General features: G+C 40.3%; 1 protein-coding gene across 2 annotated transcripts in view; it reads left to right on the forward strand.

Moving 5' to 3' along the window:
* Positions 1-6,949, forward strand: part of PAX3 (paired box 3) — a 118,820-nt gene extending 111,871 nt beyond the window's left edge. The window contains exons 8-9 of one of the 2 annotated variants that reach the window (XM_007058188.3): positions 4,657-4,903; positions 5,452-6,949. In XM_007058188.3, coding sequence (XP_007058250.1) covers positions 4,657-4,903; positions 5,452-5,486 — 282 coding nt within the window. In that variant the 3' untranslated portion in view covers positions 5,487-6,949. The remainder of the gene's footprint in view (positions 1-4,656; positions 4,904-5,451) is intronic. The other variant, XM_043522805.1, reaches the window with a different exon arrangement.
* Positions 6,950-25,479: the final 18,530 nt, after the last annotated feature.

Raw genomic sequence — 25,479 nt, forward strand, 5'->3', positions numbered from 1 at the left:
CAACAACCAGAAAATAGGTCTGTTTTGAATTCTGTGAAAAAGAAACAATTTAAATATTTCCCACAAAACTTATTCCCCTCCCTTCTTCTCCCATGATATCTGCCATTTAGGATAGACTCTGTCTCATATATGTGTCTGGCTGAAAGTGATTCTGATCGATCAAAACAAATTTGATCCAGATTTTACATCCAGATTTTTTAAATGTTACCTGAGTTGTTTGGTGCATTAAAAATCTCACTCTTTAAAATGTGCTCTTTTTTGGTGTGATATTTTGATTCTCAGAGATTTTCTGCAGTGAAGGGTTAACAGCAGGTAATGTCATTCATCTTAGAAGCAGTTTGAAATTTTCTGTGTTAGTGATGAATGAGGGTATCTGACCCACATCTGTTTTACATTAGAATGGAACATTGCCCTGACATCGTTAGGAGCATTTGTCAAGATTCCCTGGACAGAGCTTCTGTAAATTACATGCTGCAAATGTGTCAGGGTCAGATAAGAGGATATCATTAACTCCACTAAAGTTTACTCATGATTCTGTCAGCTCAACTTAATATGTTAACTGCCAACAATTTTCCTTGAGCTGTTTCATTAAATCTTTCGTTTAGAGAAGGGTAAAAAAAATGTATCACTGTACCCAAAAATATTACTCATGTTCTTTTCTCATAAATCATATTAATTGCAGTTATGGTCACAAAGCATATTAAATGCAGGCATGCGTAAATGAATTAAAACACATGAGAATTTTATTATGCCTATGGCGGGTCCACCTACTAAAATACCAACCACATTACCTGGCATAATGTTTCATTTAAATGGAATAAGCTTTATCTCAGTTTAATGGGCTTTATTTTGTTGATAATAGATACATTTTATGTAATAGCTGATAATGGACCCAGTGTTGCCTACATACTTTTAAGGCTTTTATCAGCCACTTCTGCTTATACATACTGGGGCATGACCTCAACTGGTGTGATTCTCTGTTGACTTCAGTGCAACTACACTCATTCCCACCAGCAGAGATTTTGTTGTAAAAAAGTGGAGGGGTTTTTTTTTGTTTTGTTTTTTTGTTTTTGGTTTGAGAAAGGGTGGTGGAAATTGCTCAGTAAAATGTTTCTGTCTGTTGTCCTTGTTGCAGTTCACTATATTTATTAGAAAGCAATTTTGTCTGGAAACAAGATTGAATTTAGAGATACATAGTCTTACAATATTAATAGTCTGTAGACAATTATATTCTATTTTATTATATTAACTGAAAGGATATTTATCGGTTCAAGGGTACTCCCTGTATTCCTTATCAAGCCAAACTTGAAATCACATGCCACATAGAAAACACTTGTTTTTTATTGTTCTACTTGAATCATGAACAAAATGTAGCATGTGGCCAAAACCTTAAGACTTGATTTTTGACCTCATTAAAATTCAACATGAATAAGAACTGCAGCATTTGGCTCTAAAGACATAGGGCCTAAGCCAACATTCATTTAAGTCAATGAGAATCTTTTTATTGACTTTTTTAATGGGAGCTGAATCTAGCCCATAATGAATATGTATATAATTTTGGTTTTACACATTCAGGGCCAGACCCATTGTTGGAGTAAATCTGCGTAGCTCCATTTACCTTTGGGAGGGGGGAGAGCGGGGGATTCTGGTGGTTTATATCAGTGGAGGTTCTCACCTTCAGCACCCAGATCTGGAAGTAATAGAGTGCCTCCTGTGAGGTGCTGAGCACCATCTACTTCATGGAGGGCAGTAGAAGTCGCAGCTTGCAGGATTGGACCTTTAATGGCTTTCTAATTGATTAGGTGAAAGTCATTCATGCCCTTCCTGTAACTCCTCGCATGGGTGATAAGGTCATGACACATACCATAAGAGAGACTTCTGCCTTTAGGCTACTTCCCTTATAGCTTTCAAACAGACATGACCAAAAATCTAATTATTTAGATGCTAATCAACTGCAGTATGATTCCTAAGGCTTCTGAAGAAGACATTTCTGAGAAGACAATTACTGTTCAAAATCAAAATTTTCAGCCTTGAAAATATAGTGCTGTCACTCTTGTCAAGATGGTTAAAGGCATCTGATTTATTAAGTGCATCTGCACTTGATTAGAGATGACTGACAACTTGAGTTAATCTATGGTAAATTTTGAATGAGATCCCATCTAATACCAGTACATTTCAACTTTCAGTGGCTACATGGCTGGCAAAAGGGTAAACCTTCTAAAGGTGGGCCTGAACTAAAACACCAGATAGAAAGCACACCTGAAGTTTAGAATCTGATCCAGATCCCCATTTAAAGCTTGCTCCCTAGTGCTATAATGGGTCACACCAAAACCCTGAATCAAAACACTCCCAAACTTTGGGTTGTTCATAATTTGCATCTACGTCCAAATGTATCTTGGGCCCCTTTCTATTGAGAACAGAAGTAGAAAAAGTCAGAATTATTTTAAGAAGTAGCTTAAGGTGATGGGCATAAACATGTTCACCCAAACAGCTCTAAGGGTCCTTGCTCAGGCAGCCAGCACATCCCTCGGCCCACGCCGCTTCCCGCAGCCCCCATTGGCCTGGAACGGTGAACCGCGGCCAGTGGGAGCTGTGATCGGCCAAACCTGCAGACGCTGCAGGTAAACAAACCATCCTGGCCCGCCAGCGGATTTCCCTGATGGGCCGTGTGCCAAAGGTTGCCGATCCCTGGTCTACTCTACAGTTGCTATTGCAGCACAGCTTTGATGGTAGTTAAGTTGATAGAAGAATTTTTCCATCCATGTTGCTGCAGCTATACTGCAGGTTAGGTCATCCTAATCCCATCATGCAGGGCATGAATTTTTCACAGCCCTGAGCAACATAGCTAGGTTGGTCTAATTTTTAAGTGTAGATCAGGCCTAAATGTGCTAGCAGAAGGGAGCAGTTCTCAGAGCTGTGCTTGTCTTTACCATATGCTGTGAAAATACAGAAGTCTTTTGAAAAGAAACATACATCAAGCTACAGTACAAGGAAGAGATTTGCAGAAATAAGGGATTTAGCAGCACAAGTACAATTAATTTGTGCTCCTAAATCACTTAGGTGCTCTTGACCTTCCATAGAAAAGTCCAGCCAGAGGATTGAATTTTTAGAGGCAAGAAAGTACATGTTTTCAAGCAATCTAAAGTCTTTTTTTTTTTAACTGATTCTGACTTTCTGGTTAATTTCTTAACTACATTTATCTATAAGAAGTTACAAGAGTCATTGGAGGCTTGAAGCCAAGCTAGATAGAGAGCACTACTGTTGTTCTTTAGAGAGGAGTGAATTGGCTAGGGAGTTTGTGGCATGACTCTAACAGCAAGCACTGTAATCTTTTTCTTCTATCAGAGGCGATGCCATGTTAGTCTGTATCCACAAAAACAACTAGGTGTCCGGTGGCACCTTAAAGACTAACAGATTTATTTTGGGCATAAGCTTTCGTGGGTAAAAAACCCACTTCTTCTAGTATTCTTTTCAGGCAAGCACATGCTTCATACCAGCGACATAAGAGTTATGGACACTCTGCCCCTAGCCAGTAGACAAACGTGTTTTTGGGTGCTAGGATCTTTCTCTGGCTCTGCATTTGGAGGGCTGCCTATAGTATGTAGTGAACACATTGAACTGAAGTTCGTTTTTGAAGCTGAACAAATGTTAATTAATAAGTTTTGGGGGGGCAGGGATCATTTGGTTGTTGTGTGTTTGTACAGCACCTAAACAGTGGGGTCCTGGTCCATGCCTGGGGCTTTGAGGCAAATCTAAATAAAACTATTTTGCCCCATTGTTTGGTCAGCCCTAGAGTTTAGTTCCTGTTGGGAACTTTTCATCAGTATAATTACAGATTATTTCCCCCCACTCTTCTAAAGCAAAAATACATATTTGATGAAAACAGGTTTACAATGACAACATGGGGGGACAAAAGAAGAAAAAATAATTTATATAAAGATAGGATATCTAGGAAAAAATAGTCCCATTAGAAAAGAGGAGCTGTTTATATGGTCAAGTTGACTAGAACAGTCGGTGGGCTCTATTTCATGTAGTACTCCATTTCAAAGCTCCTATGTTATAGTTTAAGAGCCTCAACATCGGAACCTAAGATATCCCTAATTAATTTAGCATTTTTAAATTGGCCATATAAATACCTCACTCTTTTCTAATGTGGCTACTTTGATCGTTATTTCTGTTCTGGCTGCACTGTTCTTTATCAAGAATATACAATGGCTTGCGTTGGAGAATAAAGCCTGATGAAGATTTTGTGTTTGGGGAACAGCATCATAAGAAAACTTGGACTGTGGCTGATGATCTGTTTTCTCTTTTTCTTTTTTATCATCATTGAGTCCCCAGTGAATAAACATCCGTAGGAATTCCAGCTGTGACATGTGATCAGACATTTTAAGAGCATAAAAGCTGTTTTGTTTTGTTTTTATCCCACCTATATGCCTGTTCATTATTTTTTCTGGAATGCCAGCCATAAGTTACTATTTAGATGCATGATGTAACCCTTTTTCCTCTTTGAATTAGGAACCCGAAGTGCAGTTAAATACCAAGTAATAGATATCATGGGAAATTAAATAACAGACACTAGTTGTTCTTGCAGCTCTATATGAAATACAGTTCTTCATGCATTTTAACCTTTATTTGTTACTATACGTTTTATTTTAGGTAATGGGCCTCCTGACTAACCATGGTGGTGTACCTCACCAGCCCCAAACTGATTATGCCCTCTCACCTTTAACTGGGGGCCTAGAACCAACCACTACTGTATCAGCCAGCTGCAGTCAGAGACTAGATCATATGAAAAGTTTAGATAGTCTGCCTACATCACAGTCCTACTGCCCACCAACTTACAGCACCACAGGTTACAGTATGGACCCTGTCACAGGATACCAGTATGGACAATATGGACAAAGTGAGTACTAGGTGGATATTTATGTTGTGTAATGACTGGGTCATATCATTAGTAAGGTAACTATCTAGCTACAGTATATTTTTCTTCTTGTAACAAAGGAAATGGGGAGGATTGATTCTAACCTATGAGTTTTCCTTCTCTTCATAATAGAACTATGTTTGCTGCTAAGATAACTGATTGTTCAAGCAAGATTTCTGCTGCATAATTATTTTCTTAAGTGATGTCAACAACATCTTGATGTTATTAATTGTTGAGACATGAAACCTGATTGCCATTAGGTAAAACATAAGGGTTGTCCAAAATGAAATAACCACTGGCATTCCAGTATTAGAAACACATGTTTTTAATGAGGTCAGCTCAAGAATCATTATAGTATATACTCCCAGATACATAGAGTTTTGTCAAACTTGTCCTAGGAATAAAAATATTAGTCTCTTTCCTTTGATATATTTGTATTAAATATGACAATGTCAACCTGTAGTTGACATTGCCCCTTGCTGTGAGGTTGTCACAGCATGACTTAAAAAGCTTCTTTTGCTTTCTTACAGGTGCCTTTCATTATCTGAAGCCAGATATTGCATAAATGAACTGTCCACTTCAAGTTAAAGCTTGTCTTGTTTCTGGTCTCACTCCAGTGCTTGGATGGGAGGGATCTTCCCACCAAAATGCAACCCAAGCTGGGGCAATCACAATAGAGATACGGGATCATTATGTTCTTTTCTCCAGTCATTGCTTTCGATAGACATTTGGACTTGTTGGACATAACAGTTCAGAAGACAAAGACCAAGAGCAATAAAAAATAAATAAATAAATAAATACAACACAGTTCAGCGTGGGCAGGTATAAAAAATGCTGAAGTATTTAAAATCACTGACTGACAAAACATTCCATTTTTATGTTGCTGAAAAAGCATGCATTGATTTGGACAAACAAAATATTCTAAAACTTAATAGTTGAGCTCTGCAAACTCAGACTCTTGACATCTGATGCTGACTTTATTCTAACTTTAAAACTGCTCAGTTTCTGAAGCATGAGCAGGAGAACATTTTGATTTTACACACTGGAAATTGACATCAAGAAGAAATGTCATGGTCTGTGGGAAGCTAGAATAGATGTAAAAGACTTCCAGAACAAGTTAATGGTTATCTTATCATTCTTTTGTAATCATGTTGTCAAGAAATGTCACATACAAGTTTTGCTTTACAATGAATGAGATACTGTGTAACGAAGAAAATTTTTTGCAATTTGTGTGTGTGAAGTTTTCCTAATCCATGTTACATTCTGAAACAAACAAGGAAGAGGAAACAACAACAACAACAACAAAACAAAGTGACTTTGATTTCCATAACTGCCTAACAATGTGCAATACTATGTACCTCACACAAGCTTTGGGACCATCCAAAGTGATATAGATAGAACTATATTTTTGCAGGTACTTTTATTTTTGCAGTACATGTTTCATTATGATAAAATGCAGAAGTGGTGCAGTCCGCAGTATAACAGAATCTGGCTCACGAGACATGACCATTTTCAGGAAACAATACATTTGAAATGATTACGTTTACATTCTCTTTTTAGTGATGTACAGGACATGAACAGAGATGTCCCTGTATCTGACATGTACTTTTAAATTATACAGTGATAGCTAATATAGAAAAAATAATAATAGGAACCGAGGTTTACATAAGTTGTGTTGTGACATTTTAGAATGTCAATAAATTTGTGTTTTGAAATGTTAAGAGGAACAGGAAGATGGAAGGCAGTGTTATTTATTTCTCTTTATTCTTGGAACAATGAATGAGGTAGGACACATACATTCCTTTTAGCATTAAGGACTATGAAGTAGTGAGATAGTGAGACTAGGTATAGTACAGAGATTAGTTCACGCATTGGTCTGAAAAGGTGATGGAACAAAAGAAATATTATCTTTGTGTTGCAGCCTCTACCAACAACACATGTGTTGTAAAAAAAAAAGTCTTTCATGTAAAAAGTGCAGTAAATATTTACTATTTATAAGGAATAAACAGTTATGAAGACTTGCAAAGCACTGATTAATTTGTCCTAAACTGTGGTATTGTGCTAAATATATTGATACAATTTAACCTGGATATCGGGGGGGGGGACATGTTATCTTCAATTCAAACTGTTTTTATTATATAAACACTGCACACATTTAAGACAGGGCTGGCCATAGGCAGCCTATGAGCCCTGCAGGCTGTTTGTATGACAGACTCATTACTACACGATGCATTTTCGTGTGGCATTCTGCAAAGTATGTATCCCATACTGCAGCAGGAAAGCATTGTGCTTCTGCCAGGCCTGCGTAAGGAAAGACAAGGAGGTGAACCTGTGTCTGGGGGGTAGGGATGTAGGGTGAGAGTTTGGCTTCAGGGTGGGTGCAAAGGGTGGGGTGGGGGGTTCAGTGTGGGGTAGGGGAGCCGCTCTCTTGGGATGGTTTCACAAAATGCAGAGTCTCAATTTGTAATATTTTTGCAGTCTACATGCTAAAATGTATGTTCCCCTAGAGAAGAATCAATCATTCTAATTCAGTATTACATACAAGTAGAATCATAGAATATCAGGGTTGGAAGGGACCGCAGGAGGTTATCTAGTCCAACCCCCTGCTCAAAGCAGGACCAATCCCCAATTTTTGCCCCAGATCCATAAATGGCCCCCTCAAGGATTGAACTCACAACCCTGGGTTTAGCAGGCCAATGCTCAAACCACTGAGCTGTCCCTCCCTCCGAAGTAGATTGTAAATGCAGATTTTTTAATTGAAATGTCAAATGTATGATTTTCTTATTTATTTATCAAAAGGGTTGGTCAAAAAATAGAATTGCATTTTGGAAAAATGAATTTTTTACATTTCATTCAAAATTTTTCAAATTATTTAATGAATTTTTTTTAATGAAATGTAACATTATTTTTAAAATAGTATAGTCAGGGAAGTTCTTCCACGTTTTCATAATTTTTTTTTCTTTTACTTCTATTTCACTGGAAGGGGTGGGGGGGATTTTAAAATAAATTGAAAAAACTCTGGTTATTCTATATGCCTGTGGGAAACAGTGGCTGTAATTACAGTGTTGCTCCTTCATATATGCTACCGTCGCAGATCATAGAATCATACAACTGGAAGGGACCTCAAGGGGTCTAGCTCAGTTGCCTGCACTCAAGGCAGGACTAATTATTATCTAGACCAGTGGTTCTCAAAGCCGGTCCGCCGCTTGTTCGGAGAAAGCCCCTGGTGGGCCGGACCGGCGTGTTTATCTGCCGCATCCTCAGGTTCGGCCGATTGCGGCTCCCACTGGCCGTGGTTAGCCGCTCCAGGGCAATGGGGGCTGCGGGAAGGGCGGCCAGCACATCCCTTGGCCTGCGCCACTTCCCACAGCCCCCATTGGCCTGGAGCAGCGAACTGCGGCCAGTGGGAGCCGTGATCGGCTGAACCTGTGGACGTGGCCGGTAAACAAACCGGTCCGGCCCGCCAGGGGCTTTCCCTGAACAAGTGGCGAACTGGCTTTGAGAACCACTGATCTAGACCATCCCTGACAGGTATTTGTCTAACTTGCTCTTAAAAATCTCCAATGACGGAGATTCTACAGCCTTCCTAGGCATTTTATTTCAGTGCTTAACCACCCTGACAGTTAGAAATTTTTTCCAAATGTCCAACCTAAATCACCCTTGCTGTAATTTAAGCCCATTGCTTCTTGTCCTATCCTCAGAGGTTAAAGAGAACAATTTTTCTCCCTCTTCCTTGTAACAGCCTTTTATGTACTTGAAAACTGTTCTCATGTCCCCCTCAGTCTTCTCTTCTCCAGACCAAACAACCCCAGTTTTGTCAACCTTCCCTCATAGGTCATATTTTCTAGACCTTTAATAATTTTTGTTGCTCTTCTCTGGACTTTCTCCAATTTGTCCTTATCCTTCCTGAAATATGGCACCCAGAACTGGACACAATACTCCTGTTTCAGTATGTTTCAGTATGAAGTGAGCTGTAGCTCACAAAAGCTTATGCTCAAATAAATTTATTAGTCTCTAAGGTGCCACAAGTACTCCTTTTCTTTTTGCGAATAATCCTGTTGAGGCCTTATCAGTACAGAGTGGAGTGGAAGAATTACTTCTTGTGTCTTGCTTACAACACTCCTGCTTAAACATCCCAGAATGATGTTTGCTTTTTTTTGCAACAATGTTACACTGTTGACTCATATTTAGCTTCTGATCTACTATGACCCCCAGATCCTTTTCCACAGTACTCCTTCCTAGGAAGTCATTTCTCAGTTTGTATGTGTGCAACTGATTGTTCCTTCCTAACTGGAGTACTTTGCATTTGTCCTAGTTGAATTTCATCCTATTTACTTCAGACCATTTCTCCAGGTTGTCCAGAGCATTCTGAATTTTAATCCTATCCTCCAAAGCACTTGCAGCTCCTCCCAGCTTGATAGCATCTGCATACTTTATAAGTGTACTCTCTATGCCGTTATCTAAATGATTGATGAAGATATTGAACAGATCGGGACCCAGAACTGATCCTTGCGGGACCCCACTTGATAAACTTTTCCCCACAGGAAAAGCTTTTTCACTATGAGGGTGGTGAAACACTGGAATGTGTTACCTAGGGAGGTGGTGGAATCTCCTTCCCTAGAAGTTTTTAAGGTCAGGCTTGACAAAGCCCTGGCTGGGATGATTTAGTTGGGGATCGGTCCTGCTTTGAGCAGAGGGTTGGACTAGATGACCTCCTGAGGTCCCTTCCAACCCTGATAGTCTATGATTCTATGATATGCCCCTCCAGCTTAACTGTGAACCACTGATAACTATTATCTGGGAATGGTTCTTCAACCAATTATGCATCCACTTCATAGTAGCTCCATCTAGGTTGTATTTCCCTAGTTTGTTTATGAAAAGCTTATGCAAGACGGTATCAAAAGCCGTACTGAAATCAAGCTATGCCACATCTACCACTTCCCCACTATCCACAAGGCTTATTATCCTGTCAAAGAAAACTGTTAGTTTGGTTTGACATGATTTGTTCTTGACAAATCCATGCTGACTGTAACCTTATTATCTTCTAGATGTTTGCAAATTGCTTAATTATTTGCTCCATCATCTTTTCAGGTACAGAAGTTAAGCTGATTTGTCTGTAATTCCCCAAGTTGTCCTTATTCCCCTTTTTATAGATGGACACTATATTTGCCATTTTCCAGTCCTCTGAAATCTCTCCCATCTTCCATGACTTTTCAAAGATAATTGCTAATGGCTCAGATATCTCCTCAGTCAGTTCCTTGAGTATTCTAGGTTACATTTCATCAGGCCCAGGTGACTCGAAGACATCTAACTTGTCTAAGTAATTTTAACTTGTTCTTTCCCTATTTTAGCCTCTGATCCTACCTCATTTTCACTGGCATTCACTATGTTAGATGTCCAATCACTACTAAACTTTTTGGTGAAAACTGAAACAAAAACGTCATTTAGCACCTCTGCCATTTCCACATTTTCTGTTATTGTTTTTGCCATTCATTGAGTAATGGGCCTACCCTGTCCTTGATCTTCCTCTTGCTTCTAATATATTTGTAGAATGTTTTCTTGTTACCCTTTACGGCTCTAGGTAGTTTAATCTTGTTTTGTGCCTTGGCCTTTCTAATTTTGTCCCCACATATTTGTGTTTTGTTTATATTCATCCTTTGTAATTTGACCTAGTTTCCACTTTTGGTAGGACTCTTCTTTTGAGTTTCAGATCATTAAAGATCTCCTGAATAAGCCAGGGTGGTCTCTTGCCATGCGGTTTTCCAAAGTGATGTTAGCCATTAAGATGAAGCACCATGAGCTCTCTTCTGTTATCCTTATATTTCAGCACCATCCTCTTCCTGGAGTTTCTTCTCCTCAGTTACTGTAGCTCTGGGGGAACTGTCTGTGATTTCTCCCTTTCCTCCATCAGTGAAGTGCTGGTGACAGAGTGCTTTCCTGACCTGAAGCTAAAAGGCAGGCATTTGAGCTGACTCCATCTTCATTTGCTCTGTCACTTGGCTTTTTTGTTCTCTGCCCCCAAGCACTTCATAATATGATAGAGTTATGCAGAGCAGGAGAGCAAGAGACAGCATGGCTGAGGAGAAAGTCAACCAGCCCACTCACATATCATCCTTGGAAACAGGGAATTGGGATGAAAATTCCTTAAGGAAGGGAGGAGCAGGGGACGTAGAGGCTAAAACCAGGAATCTCCTCCCCAAATTAGGAGATTTAAGATATGCCTCCTGAAATGCTTGCCAGAAGTGCTCACAATTATGTGGATCCTTTGTATAGCTCCATGGGTCATGGGTTATACCAGTTTCTTGTTTTTGTTATCAAGTTCTAAGCAGAAATGGTTCTGGAGGGCCATACATGCAGCCAAAATATGAACCCTAACCACTTGGAAAGTAAAACTGATACCAACTATGAACGCTGCTTCAGTTTGCTTTTGGAGATAGCAAGTATGAGCTAATGATTTTTTGTCCATATAAATAAACTGGCTACATATTGTGTAATATGGACTCCATTCCTGGATTCCTATGTGCAGCGGGTGACCAATCAATTATTTAATAGATACCAGAACTCAGAAGCACTTCCAATCTAAAGATCAATCAAGAGCATAGCCGTGACCTTTAAGAAACTACCTTTATGCTCTATGGCATCATCCAAACTTTTCATATATTTTCTCTTTCGTTCTTTCTTTTCTTTTCTTTTCTTTTCTTATTTATATGTTGAGTCACCACCAAAAAAATCCTTGCAGCTTGGTACTTATTTGATTTGGGGTCTATGTTAATGCCTCTTTACTTATTTGATTTGGGGTCTATGTTAATGCCTCTTTACTTATTTTTGTTGTTATTTTTGAATAAGCTGCACTAGTTATATGTTTTTAGATGGTGTCAATTTTCCATTTTTTTTTCTGGGCAGTAATACAGTGGTCACCATTCAAATAATCTACATTTTCCAACAGTTTTTGCACAGTGGTCTCTGGAAGCCAGAGTTTTCCACTGGAAACAAAGGCAGTAGTTGAGATCCCACAGTGTGGCAAGTGCTGGTAAATGTTAGCACTGTTGTAGAGAGGTTTTCAAAGATATAAATGGCCATTAGCAGCTCCTTGAAAGTCAATAAGGGTCAGGCACCTACCCACAATTTATGTGTCTGAAAATCTGTGTGTGTGAGAGAGAGTGAGAGTGATTAGGGCCAGTTTTTCAAAGGTATGACACCTAAAGATAAAAATAAATGCTTCATGGGATTTTCAAAACCATGCAGGCTCAGATTTGTAAAAGTATTTCGGCGTTGCTGCACTCAGCTTTGCAATGCTAATCTAATTTAGAAGCCTAAATCTCATTTTCAAAAGTGATTTAGGAACTTACAAGCCTAAATCCATTGACAGTTAATGGAATTAAGGGCCAAAATCACTTTAGAAAATGAGTTTTAGGCTGCTAAATTAGTTAAGCATTGCAATGCTGAGTGCAGCAATGCCTAAGTACCTTTACATATCTGGGCCTTAGGCTGATTTCAATGGGCATTAGGTACGTAGGTGTTTTGAAAATCCCACTGGGTGTCTACTTGCATCTTCAGGCATCTCCATACCTCTACAAATTTGGCCCTTAGTCTGTAACCTAGACCTTCATCATTCCTTTATAGAACAATCAATACAATTTTATCCAGTTAAAAAAAAAGCTAATGTTACTAACCTTTATGTAACCAAGATATATTTTAATTTTTCAAAGGAGTGCAGCTGAGTGTAGTCAGTAAAGTATGCTAATCACCGCAATGGTACATATGAAAGTTACTTCCTTTTCCCAGAATGCTGTTGATTGTTGCTGACGTGTAACAGGTACGTTTTTCATGTGTCAGCAACTATGAAAGCCCTTCGATGTGTTCTGTATGTAGCATGGTTCCTTTTGGCCTTAAACGCCATAAAACGTAATTCCTAATAAGGAAATATATAAAATGACCACAATATCGGTTCAAGCCATCGACTGTCAATGAAACCGTCGAAAACAATATCTCGAACCCCTGAACTTCTACCAATGATTCATTACAATATTGTATTAGTTCCTATTGCTTCACATACCAGGTGCATGAAAAGCTGCCTTCTGAGGAGCAGCTCCCACTTTCAGTTTGGTTTGGGTCTTCCAATGGCTAACAAACATTGGCTGTACATTTTCAGTTGACTGCTAAATGCTTTTCATGTAATGTAGGATACATATTTTGCTGCCATGTGTTTATATAACATCCCCATCTTCATAAAGCAGAGCCCATAATAGATCTGCATGGCTGGGAGTATATTCTGTATATAGTTTTATATATTGTATGTATGTATATATATCAAGTGCACACACATATAGAGACTCAGAATTATCATCTGAAAATAGCGATGTCAGTTAGAATTATGCTGTTAAAAACTTGCACCAATAACTGAAATACAAAAATAGGGAGCCTGCTACTACTCCCACTGAAGTCAACAGGAGTTTGACTCTGGCTATGTGTGGGAAACATGTGGAAGGTGGCGAAGTCATGCTGTGGGCCAAGCTGGAAAGCAGTGCTCTGGCCAGTCCCCAGCCAGTGGAGTGGTCATTATGTGACAGGTCTTAATCCTACAAACCGTGTCTCATAGGAGTAGTCCTTGAACTCAACTCACATATGTAGGATTGGATCAGACCAATCAGAAAATGCTTTGTTGACTTACTGTTAAACCATGTTCCCACGAGCAAGTAGCTGCGGCAAAGTGCAGCACACCAGCAAAAAGAATCAATGGAACAACGTTGTTTAAAACATTGTTTAATACATTTGTGTTGCCTTGGAGTCAATGACCAAATGGGCTTATAATGCCGAGCACTTGTGGCTAGCCAGCCAGTATGGCCTTTGGACTTGCACTGTTTATTATCCAACCACTCAGCCTATGTCATAAAAATCACAATAAACCCGGAAAGACACATTGCTTTTAACCTTTGCTGAATAATTTAATAAAGTTAGCTTCATACACAAATATGAAAGAGTGGCTGCTGATAAGAGCAGAACTATTGCTTCCTTGTCTCAGACTTGGAGACAGTTCAGAAGTTTTATCAGCTATTCAGCATCTTCATCATTGGTGAGGCTTATCCCTGAGGCCATTACCAAATGTTAAGCTGCTTGTTTCTTCTTTGCCTCACTTCCCTTCTTTCAGTTCTCATGCTGATATGGTTTCCTGTGCTGTGTATGATTACAGGGCTATGCTTTCAGTTTTTCTTAGGGCTTCTCTACACTACCGCTTAAGTCAATGTAACTTGTATCTCTCAGGTGTGTGAAAAAGCCACTCCCCCTGAGCAGATTACATTGACTTAAAGCAGTGTCCACGCTGCGCTATGTCGGCGGGAGAGGGCTCTCCCGTCAGCATAGCACGTCTTCACCAGACATGCGACAGCGGTGCAGCTGCATTGTGCCGACGTAGTGCGGTAGTGTAGATTAGCCTTTATCCCTGTGTGCAATTATTCTTATTTTTCTTATAAGTGCAGTTCAATGTTCTTAAATACATCCACCCTCCCACTATATATCTATGGCCTATGTCTTACTGAATGGATGTACCGCTTCTTTTAAAAATTACTGTGATATATTTTCTCAAAAGAATAGTCCATGATTCTGATCCTGCAGTTCTTACCCCGGCCAGATTAAAAGGCATATAATGCCCAAAAGCTTTTCAAATACTACCTTGGTGCTTGTATATGTACACAAACCAGAGGAGTATCACACATGGGTTTTCACACATTCTTAGATTTTGAGGCCAGATGAGATCATTAGATCATCTAGTCTGAGCTCCTGTATAACGTAGGCCACAGAATTCAATCCGGTTCTTCCTGTACTGAGCCCAACTATATGTAACTGAAGTATATCTTCCAGCAGGGCATCTAGTCTTACTCTGAAGACTCCCCTTGGTTTCCACACTCCCATATGAATCGTGTATGTATACTACATCATGGCAGGTGTCACAAGGCTGTAAGACAGTATTAATTGACAAGGTTCAGATCCAGCGTAACACTAAGCAATGGCTGATGGCTACTATTCTACCCCATTGCTAACAGTTGCCTGCAGCAGGCCAGCCTCATGACCATCCAGAACTTACCTAGCTTGCTGAGGCTTAGGATTTGTTCCCCCTAGGTCAGGGGTTCTCAGACTGGGGGTCGGGACCCTTCAGGGGGTTGTGAGGTTATTACATGGGGAGGTCATGAGCTGTCAGCCTCCACCCTAAACCCTGCTGTGCCTCCAGCATTTATAATGGTGTTAAATATATTAAAAAGTGTTTTTAATTTATAAGAGGGGTCGCACTCAGAGGTTTGCTATGTGAAAGGGGGCACCAGTACAAAAGTTTGAGAACCACTGCCTAGCTTTTCTCCTTTGGAGCTCCCTTCCCCACATCGTCAGCCCTTCTACTCTGACTTTTCTCTTGTTTGAAGATTTGCCCCAGCAGGAGTTTTGCCTGAATAAGGCCTTCAGGACTGGGCCGATTCTCTTCCATGAGCGTTTTGCATGCATAAGCAATGTGGGATTGGACCCACACTTTAGATACCAAATTTATTAATTGGTCAGCCCATGTGGAGCTGGGGCAAAGTTGGCTTTAAGCCACGCTGGCACCCTCCCAGTTCTGAGCTGGCACTGGAGCCGGTGCAATCCCCAGACCTCTCTGAGGTCTCCCTATAGTTGGCTCTGCAACATGGAGCCTCGCAGACCCTCCATAGAGAGCAATGTGACTCCATGCCTCCTCCTGAACATGGCCTGGGTCACTCCTCTTACACTAGGGCTTGCAAGGGGGAAGGAAACACCATAGGATGGCATTATGGTAGCCCAGTGTGGAGCCTATGCTAGGGGAATTCTCCTGACAGCTTTGTGGCTACACTGCCAAACAGCATACAGGGAACAATTGAAGGGCAAATCTCTCCTGTAGTTGATAATATCATGAAGCTGTAGCTATGCTTCTATAACCCTGTAGTATAGTCACAACCTACAGTGATGGCAGGGGTTTTTCCATTGCTGTAGGAACTCCAGATCCCCGACTAACAATAGTTAGGGCAACAGAAGCATTCTGCCAACAGCCCACCTGCTTCTACACCAAGGGTTAGGTTGGCAAAGCTACAGGGCCCAAGGGTATGGATTTTTCACACCCCCTTAATGCTGTAGCTATGACCACCTAAGTTTTAAGTGTAAATCAGACCTCAGGCTTAGCCACTGGTGTTCCTAGCTTGGATGATTCCCAGCTTTGACTCCCAACTAGAGGTCCCAAATGTTCCATTAACCTTTTATTTTCTATCTACTGATAAAGCTACAAGCATTCTTTTAAAGAAAAATGTGCAAACCTCAGCCACACTTTAAATTTAATTGATTTCTTTCTTCAGCCTCAAAGTTTTGTGGCATTTTGACTGAAGCCCCCCTTGTAATATAAGCATTTATTTTAATTACACATTCTGCTTGATTTTGTAACTTTAAACGAAAGAATTAAATTTAAATTGGGACTGTGCTGAATTTGGTGGGGAAAGAGATGCAGAGCAGCGAAGAAAACCCAAACGAGCAATTAAAAAGGTAAAATGTTGAGTTAGTGGCACTTTTGTATTTTATTTTTAAAAAGTAAGGAAGATATTTAAAAAGGTGATTGCTTAAATGATTTTAAATTATAATTTAAAAAAAATACCTGTAGAGCAAAGTGTAAAACAAAGTCCAGTTGCGTATTTCTTTTATAACTGAGAAGTGTACTTAAATGTGTTGTAGTATAATCCCGGTCAGTGTCTGTTATGTGTCCCTTTCTATTTCCATTCCTAGAGGAGGGGAATCTACAGTATTAAAGTCACAAGCCACAGAGGCTGGCTATTTATCTTAAACAGTACCGACTCATGTGATCATTTCTAGAGGTCCATATTTTAATCGGTGTGGTGTCAGCCGTGGTTAGCTGTCACATATTCCCATTAAATGATAAGTATATTTTTTAAAAATAGCAATTAGTCTGATGAAATAAAAATATGTAAATCTTGTTTAGTCCTCCTATCAAGGCAGTCCTGAGTTCCCAGTTCACCCCAAACACCCATTAAACAGGCTGTAATGGGGAGGAAAGCATTGCTACATCACTGGTAAGTATTTGCATTTCTTCATTTTCTTAAAGTTCATTTTACACATTGTAGAATCTCAGGTCAAGGTTTTCAAAAGTAACTGGTGGTTTGTGATGTACCAGCATTTGGGAGCCCAACTTGGAAACATCTTAGAAGAGCCCGCTATTCAGAAGGCTTGGCATTTTCTGACAACGTCTCCTGTTCAGTACTAGAGCGCGTTAAAAAATTTCCAATGGAAATTGACACATTCCGTGGGAACATGTCAGTTAGGACAACATTTCAGAAAAATTGAGTACAAGCATTTCGATAAAGGGTTAGGCAAATTTAAAAATCTCACAATTCCCCATGAAATGGAAATTCCGGTTCCCGTGCATTTCTACCCAAAATCAGAGGCACCCAGACTAAGTAGTCACTTTCGAAAATCTTAACACCAGTATTATAATGGGTTAAATCATGGCGGGCCCAGTGCAACTGGAGGAGGGCAAGGGATTGCTGTCACTCTGTGTAACCTCCCCAAAAAGGGGCAAGCAGGAGGTAGTCATAGTAAATCAGACTAGCGTATGCTAGTGTCTGCTGCTCCCCTACAAGGAGTATTGCAGGTGGCTCCCCTCTCCCCTGGGCAGTCATAGAGCTCTAGCCCTGCAATACCTGAAGTACAGGGCCATGACTACAGGTCTGATCCCCAGTGGGAGTCAGGGGAAGTAGAACTGCCAGGTGGGGGCTGGGCTAGAACTCCTGCAGTAGAAATATTGAGGCTGCTCTGTCCTCCTGTAAATTTACGCCTGCCTGAGTGGGGCGGAGGTGAGAGCAGGACCCAGAGGGGATAGAGTGGTTGTCACGGGGCACAGGATGGGGTTGGGGAACAGGGAGCAGGACCTAGAGAGGCTAGAATAGGCCTGGGAGTAAGTAGGAACCCCTGGCAACCCCCTTCCCACCCTGAGCCAGCTGCCTCTTCCCCACAATCTCAGTACATCTCCTCATTCCCCCTTCTATCCTGCCACACCCTCCCCCTCCCCTGCCCACATAGGATCTGCTGGGTGTTGAAAATTTTTGGAAATCTGAGCACTAAGTGCTTCAACTGGGTTTCTAAATGGGAGCTGATTTCTTGAGAAAATCAGGCCCCAGTTGTGGTTGGGGAGCATTGCCTTCAGGATAAGGTCTCCCCAGCTTTAACTGAATGGTTTCAAAGCTTCTTCTGGAATTGATGTTATGATACTTTATAAGAGAATAGGAAAAAAATACAGATTCCAGACTGAGTTTATGGGCCCAATCTTACTCCAATTAACTTTAGTGGAAGCTGGATCAGGCCTTATGTCACTGTATGAGCATAGGATGTGTTATCAAGAACTGCTAAGTTCCAGTCCCAGCTCTGCCACATATGCTGAACTTGGTGGAAAAAATATGCATTATGGTCCCAATACAGCAAAGCACTTAAATATGGACATAACTTAGAGCATGATGAGCACTCCTACTGGAGTGGGACTACTCACATGCTTAAAGTTAAACCCATGTTTATCCACTTTGCTGAATTAAAACCCGTGAGCAGTTGGCTTTCCATTTGCCCATCTGTAAATTAAGGATAATTCTACTTCACTGGGGTGTTGTGAAGCTTAATTACTTAATATTTACAGATGACTTTGAAGACATATGCTGTGATTTTCAAAGCCTCCTTGGAGATCTGGACACATTTAACCATTTTAATGGGAATTGTGCATCTAAATCCCCTAGACAGCTTTGAATGCCTCAGTAGTAAAGTGTTACATAAGTGCTAAGTATTACTATGGCCCAAAAGGAAACTGTTTTCTTACATTTCATATTAATATTATTATTATTATTTATTATTTATTTTAGTATTTTTTAATAACCACTTAAAACCAGGAAAGCTAGTCTAGCAAAACAACTGGTGAGATCATCATAGCTAAGGAGGAGCCTTTTATCCTAAAGGCTTCTATAAAAAAAAATACAAAGAATAATGGACTGGAGATCAGTCTTAAAGTCCTGCGCACTGAGTTTAATGGGAGTTTTGCGTGTGTAAAGACTGTGGAGTGAGGAAGGTAAAGAGCACCAGGGACTTATGATTTCGGAAACTACAATACTATGGCTTCTATTCTGATTCTGCTCAAGTTCATGAGGAAAGATTCACTTTGGCAGCTTATTCAGTGACTAAATCTTGATATTTTTCTGGCTTAATTCATAACATAACTGTAAGCTATTGCCCTGTGTTTATATTTCCCATCCATTTCTCACATTTCCAAAGCATACTGATATGCGATCCCAGCAGTTTAGCTACCATAATTGGCATTTTTCTAGAGCCAAAAGGAAACAAATTCCTTACCCACCATACTTTTTTAATTTCTGAAAAACAACAAGTAACATGGTTAATCCTCTTTTTGATCTTTTCCCCCCTTTGAGTTTCCCTTATATTCGTTTCCCTTTTAATCTTTTACTTTCTTTTTAATCTTCACTTATTGTCCCTCCAGATATGAAGAATTCCATGTACTTATGTCTTTCAAAGAATTGGACCATGCTAAGGAAATGATTCTTTAGGATCCTGTTCAAAATACCATTATTCACTTCTGGCTATTTGGTGATGGGGGTGGGGCAGCGTTGGTAGAGAACAATTTTACAGCAGCATTTACTAGGAAGTTTCACTGGATTATTATTAATTTATATTAATAGAACATTAATCTGTTCAAGTAAATACAAAGTCAGTGTGCAGAAACACCTTGGGCCAGCCTGTAAGTTAGACTATGTGTCTGCACAGGAGTATAAGAGATAATAAGCATCTCACATTCACTATTCTCTCGGCTATCTGTACCATTGGTGCAGTTGTGTAGCAATAAAGGGGTTCTTCAGGAGTGGGTGTGTTCAGCACAGCTGACCCAATGCAAGGGGTGGAGTAATGATAGGCCAGCAGCAAATTACTTCCTTCTCCCCATTCCCCTGCAGGAGTTGTGCCTCAGTTCCTGGTGCTGATGCTGGGGTGTTGCAGTTTATGCACCACACTTTACTCAGAACTGTGCCTAAAGACACAATCTAACCCTTTGAGTTTGGAAGAATCATAGACGATTAGGATTGGAAGAGACCTCAGGAGGTCATGTAGTCCAACCCCCTGCTCAAAGCAGGACCAATCCCCAACTAAATCATCCCAGCCAGGGCTTTGTCAAGCCGGGCCTTGAAAACCTTTAAGGTTGGAGATTCCACCACCTCCCTAGGTAACCTATTTCAGTGCTTCACCACCCTCCTAGTGAAATAGTGTTTCCGAATATCCAACCTAGACCTCCCCCAATTTGAGACCATTGCTCCTTGTTCTGTCATCTGCCACCACTGAGAACAACCGAGCTCCATCCTCTTTGGAACCCCCCTTCAGGTAGTTGAAGGCTGTTATCACATTTCCCCATCACTCTTCTCTTCTGCAGACTAAACAAACCCAGTTCCTTCAGCATCTCCTCATAAGTCATGTGCCCCAGCCCTCTGATCATTTTCGTTACCCTCTGCTGGATTGTCTCCAATTGTCCACATCCTTTCTGTAGTGGGAGGCCCAAAACTGGACTCAGTACTCCAGATGCGGCCTCACCAGTGCTGAATAGAGGGGAATAATCACTTCCCTCGATCTGCTGGCAATGCTCCTACTAATGCAGCCCAATATGCCGTTAGCCTTCTTGGCAACAAGGGCACACTGCTGACTCATATCCAGCTTCTCATGCACTGTAATCCCCAGGTCCTTTTCTGCAGAACTGCTGCTTAGCCAGTCGGTCCCCAGCCTGTAGCGGTACATGGGATTCTTCCATCCTAAGTGCAGGACTCTGCACTTGTCCTTGTTGAACCTCATCAGATTTATTTTGGCCCGATCCTCCAATTTGTCTAGGTCATTATCCTATCCCAACTCTGGACCCTATCCCAACTCTCCGCCCAGCTCAGTGTCATCTGTGAACTTGCTATCCCACCATCCAGATCACTAATAAAGATGTTAAACAAAACCGGCCCCAGGACCAACCCCTGGGGCATTCCGCTTGATACCGGCTGCCAACTAGACATTGAGCTGTTGATCACTACCCATTTAGCCCAATGATCTAGCCAGCTTTCTATCCACCTTATAGACCATTCATTCAATTCATACTTTTTTAACTTGCTGGCAAGAATACTGTGGGAGACCATATCAAAAGCTTTGCTAAACTCAAGATATACCACGTCCACTGCTTTTCCCATATCCACAGAGCCAGTTATCTCATCATAGAAGGCAATCAGGTTGGTCAGGCATGAGTTGCCCTCGATAAATCCATGTTGACTGTTCCTGATCACCTACTTCTCCTCCCAGTGCTTCAAAATGGTTTCCTTGAGGACCTGCTCCATGATTTTTCCAGGGACTGAAGTGAGGCTGACCAATCTGTAGTTCCCTGGGTTCTACTTCTTCCCTTTTTAAAAGATGGGCACTATATTTTCCTGTTTCCAATCGTCCGGGACCTCCCCTGATTGCCATGAGTTTTCAAAGCTAATGGCCAATGGCTCTGCAATCACATCAGCCAATTCCCTCAACACCCTCGGATGTATTAGATGTGGACCCATGGACTTGTGCATGTCCAGCTTTTCTAAATAGTCCTTAACCTGTTCTTACACCACTGAGGGCTGTTCACCTCCTCCCCATACTGTGTTGCCCAGGACAGCAGTGTAGGAGCTGACCTTGTCTGTGAAGAGTGAGGTAAAAAAAGCATTGAGTACTTCAATACTATAGTATACACTTCAGGAGGGTGTGTATACTATAGTAAGTGCATTCCATACTTTATAATTCTTTTGTGCATATGCACACAGAGCCTTCAAATCCTCCTTCATGTAAGCAGTGTTCTGTCTGCAAGCCTTTCCTCATGTGGAGCCCAGTCTGCTACTCTTACGCACATGAGAACCTTACTCCAAGAGTAGGGTCATGGAAATTGATGGGGGTATGGTAACACTCAATAGAAGAGTGAAAGGATCTGGCTATGAGTAACTCTTATGTGAGATGGACCTACAGTTATCTTAGAAGAGTTACAGTAACAACATAGATATTTGTGACAATCATTTGACCATATATTCAAAAAAACAGGCGAAGCATGTTATTTTCAACCAATTTCTACCTCACACTTTCCCAGAAACAGTGCTGCAGCTGCATAACATGGAGACACTTAAACATAACAGTCTATCATCACAGAAGTAATTGTGACATTTTATAATCACATTCATCCAAGGCCTGATTTTCCTTTCACTCTCAGCTGAGTTCAGTGGTGTTATTTTTTGACTTACTCTGCTATAAGCAAGATCAGAATCTGGTGCAAGTAAGTGACCAAGCAAGCTAGGTAGAATAGACATATAGATTAGATCAATATTATCCCCAGTATGCCCTTTAAAGAAAATTGCCAGTTTTTTCTTGAAGCAAATCTATTTGCAAACAGATACAAAAAAATCTGATCTGCAAACCTTGAAAACTTGGAGCTGAAATCTTTTTTTCCATTACAGCCATGTAAATTTGGAATGACTCCACTGAAGTCATTGGAGTGCCTCCAAATCTGCACTAGTGTAAGGATCAGATCTTGCTGCCGGTGAACTCCATGGTAAAACTCTCACTGACTTTGAGAGCAGCATTAGGTCCCCACATCTGTTCTCTTAGTCCACAAGAATAGTCCTACTGAGGAGAATAGAATTATTCCTGTGAGTAAGATGAGGAGAACTTAGCCCTAAGTGAGAGCCGGATTTGGCGCTGCTCTTTATGGAGATTTTGCACCATTTTAAAGGCTAATTTTAAAACAAATCCTTAAAATGTAAAGCTGTAAATTTCTTCTATAAATTGCATCTTCTGCATGTATTTATACCATAGTGTGCTGTTCATATAAAATTACAGAATTCACTTTCATCTTTCTTTTTACAAGAAACCCCTAATGACAAATGCAGGCAGTTTGGTGATACTGATATACCCCAACCTTAGCATGTGAATTAGTCATCATGCAATCAGTTCAGGGGTCAGGCTTAGAGAAACAGTGCAAAGTTTGCAAACTGTTGGTGGGGTGAGGTGCTTTCCACTTCAAAGTCCTTGTGCTCCCTCCCCAGAATTTAGATCACAGCAAAAAACAGCTGGAATTGCCATTTGTGCCAGTAGAACTTTTTTTTTTTTTTTTAGCAAGATACGGTCTCACTCCTTTGTAAAACAACAGTTTACTTTAGACTGACTGAGCCAGTAAAACACAATAGGAAGCGGGCATCCACAGCGTACTGCTTTGCTATTATCATGTAAGTAGACATGACCTGTGACAACCCACACTGAGGAGAACTTAACCCCTTGCTCCTTGTCTGAAAATACTCCATCTAGTACACTTGTCACTGACAGTCAAGGATTTAATTTTCCAAGAAATATTTACAAGCACTTCTCTCTTTTCTGTTCAGAAATGTCTCTTTCATATTTCCAAGGTGATGGGGGTGTGTGTGTGTGCAGTTGTTTACTACCAGCGCTAATATTTACATAGACACATAACATCAGATTTCCTTTTTAATCTTTGAGGTTCTCAGATTTGAGCTGAAGCTAGAGTTTCACATTTAGCCTTCGGCTAGAAGAGCACGTGAATGCCGAGCCAGAGTTTTGTCTAGGATTAGATTTTGTTACCCTTAATCACACGAGTAGGAATTTGCACCATAGGCAGTCCTGTGGATTTTAACAGCACTACTTGGAACAAGGATGTCCCAATCTGGCCATAAGAGATATCTTTTTGTATAGTCTAACCACTGGGCCCTTGATTCAGGAAGTTACATAAGCACATGTTTAACTTTAAGCACATGAGTAGTCTCCTTGAAGTCAGTGAGATTATTTATGTGCTTAAAGTTGGGCATATGCTTTCTGAAGCAGCACTTAGTTTTGCAAGCCCCCTTTCCTGCCCCACTGCTGTTTTTAAAATCATTTCACTCAGTGACCTAAAGTCATTTCCCCAAACATTAAACAGTCTCTTAAATTGCATCACATTATTATTCTATTTTTATTATTAATAGACTTCACAGTGGATGAAGGCTTATCTGCCAAATGCCTCATTATCAGGTGACTGAGACCCAATAAGTGCTTAACAGCATTCCTTACCAAAAGAGGATATGGTTAAGAAGGGGCTGATCCAATTCCCATTAAAACAAATGGAAAAACTTCCATTGACTTTAATGAAGGATGGATCAGGCCCCAGATCACTAGCTGCCTTCTATTTCTTTAAGACACACTTTTTGATTCCTGAGAAAAGCAACAGCATGAACCAAACAGCTTTAGCTTCTCTCATCTTACAGTGCATTTTGCAAGGTTTGGAAGGAAACCTGGACACAGAGAAAAATGCTACAGCGAAAAATGAGCCAGAACACAAACCATATGACAATGCCTATTTCTTCATTCTCTTTGTCATGTTGTTTTACTCTTTCCTGGCATTAACTGTCTTTTTTGGTTATGTTCGCTCCAAGAAAGCCATTTCAAAGAAAGATCCTTACCAGGAATTCATCGAGGATAAGGATCGAAGTAAGAAGTGGAACATGACCCGGCCGGTGGTAGTGAAATTTGACTTTGAAGAAGAAAGTATTCTTTGAACTACTTAAACCAAAATATTCTGCCAAATGCACTGGACTGTCTCTGTCGCCTACATCTCAAAGGAAGATCTATGCATTCCTCTTGATCAGCTACGTCCAGCATAATAAGTCAAAGCATTGCTTAGAAATAGGTAATGGAAAAAGAAGTTTCACATTTTTTATGAATGCGTTTGCTGGAATGTTGCTTTTATATATATTAGAGCTTGTTCCATTGTACTTTACAATGGAGGGAGATACGGTCATTTTTAGCACAGCTTATGATTCCTACTTTGAGGAACAAGAATTGGATTCCTTCCTCCACTGATTATATTTATTACGTTTAGAATGTGGGTGAGGGGAACTGATTTGTGCATACACACACACACACACACACACACACACACTTGAATTTCCAAAGGAATGTTGTCACTTATATATATTCTAGTCTAGACATTGAATGGTATGAACCTTCACTGGGAATACAGTATTTCTCACAAATAGCAGAATATATTTTACTTTGTTTAAACCAACTAATACTATTTAATATGTAAATATAGCAAACTCCTCCTGCCTTTCTCCGGTCAAAGATTAATTTCACATGAAATGGCAAAAAAGATCAAAACACCATCTGCAAAATGTAATTAAAATGCATTTAGCCAAAAAACAGGTTACATATTCATTGAATTCTATTTCTTTTCCATCAGTTAGATGTATTCATTCTTTGCCAATTTCTCATTTGAAATGCATGCTTCAACCCTAATGAGTGGTGGCTACAATATATCACAAGTGTAATGCTGAAACTGCCTGTCTGAATACACCAAAAATATCCTTTTACTTGCTAAAGTGCCTGACAAGCTTCATTTCAGAGTTGTTGAGTTTATATATGTATTGTCTGTTTACCCAGTATAATTGGATTTGTTTGCCCTTGTTTATTTTCTTTAACACATT

The sequence above is a fragment of the Chelonia mydas genome, chromosome 9, assembly GCF_015237465.2.
Source record: "Chelonia mydas isolate rCheMyd1 chromosome 9, rCheMyd1.pri.v2, whole genome shotgun sequence".
Taxonomy (NCBI): domain Eukaryota; kingdom Metazoa; phylum Chordata; order Testudines; family Cheloniidae; genus Chelonia; species Chelonia mydas.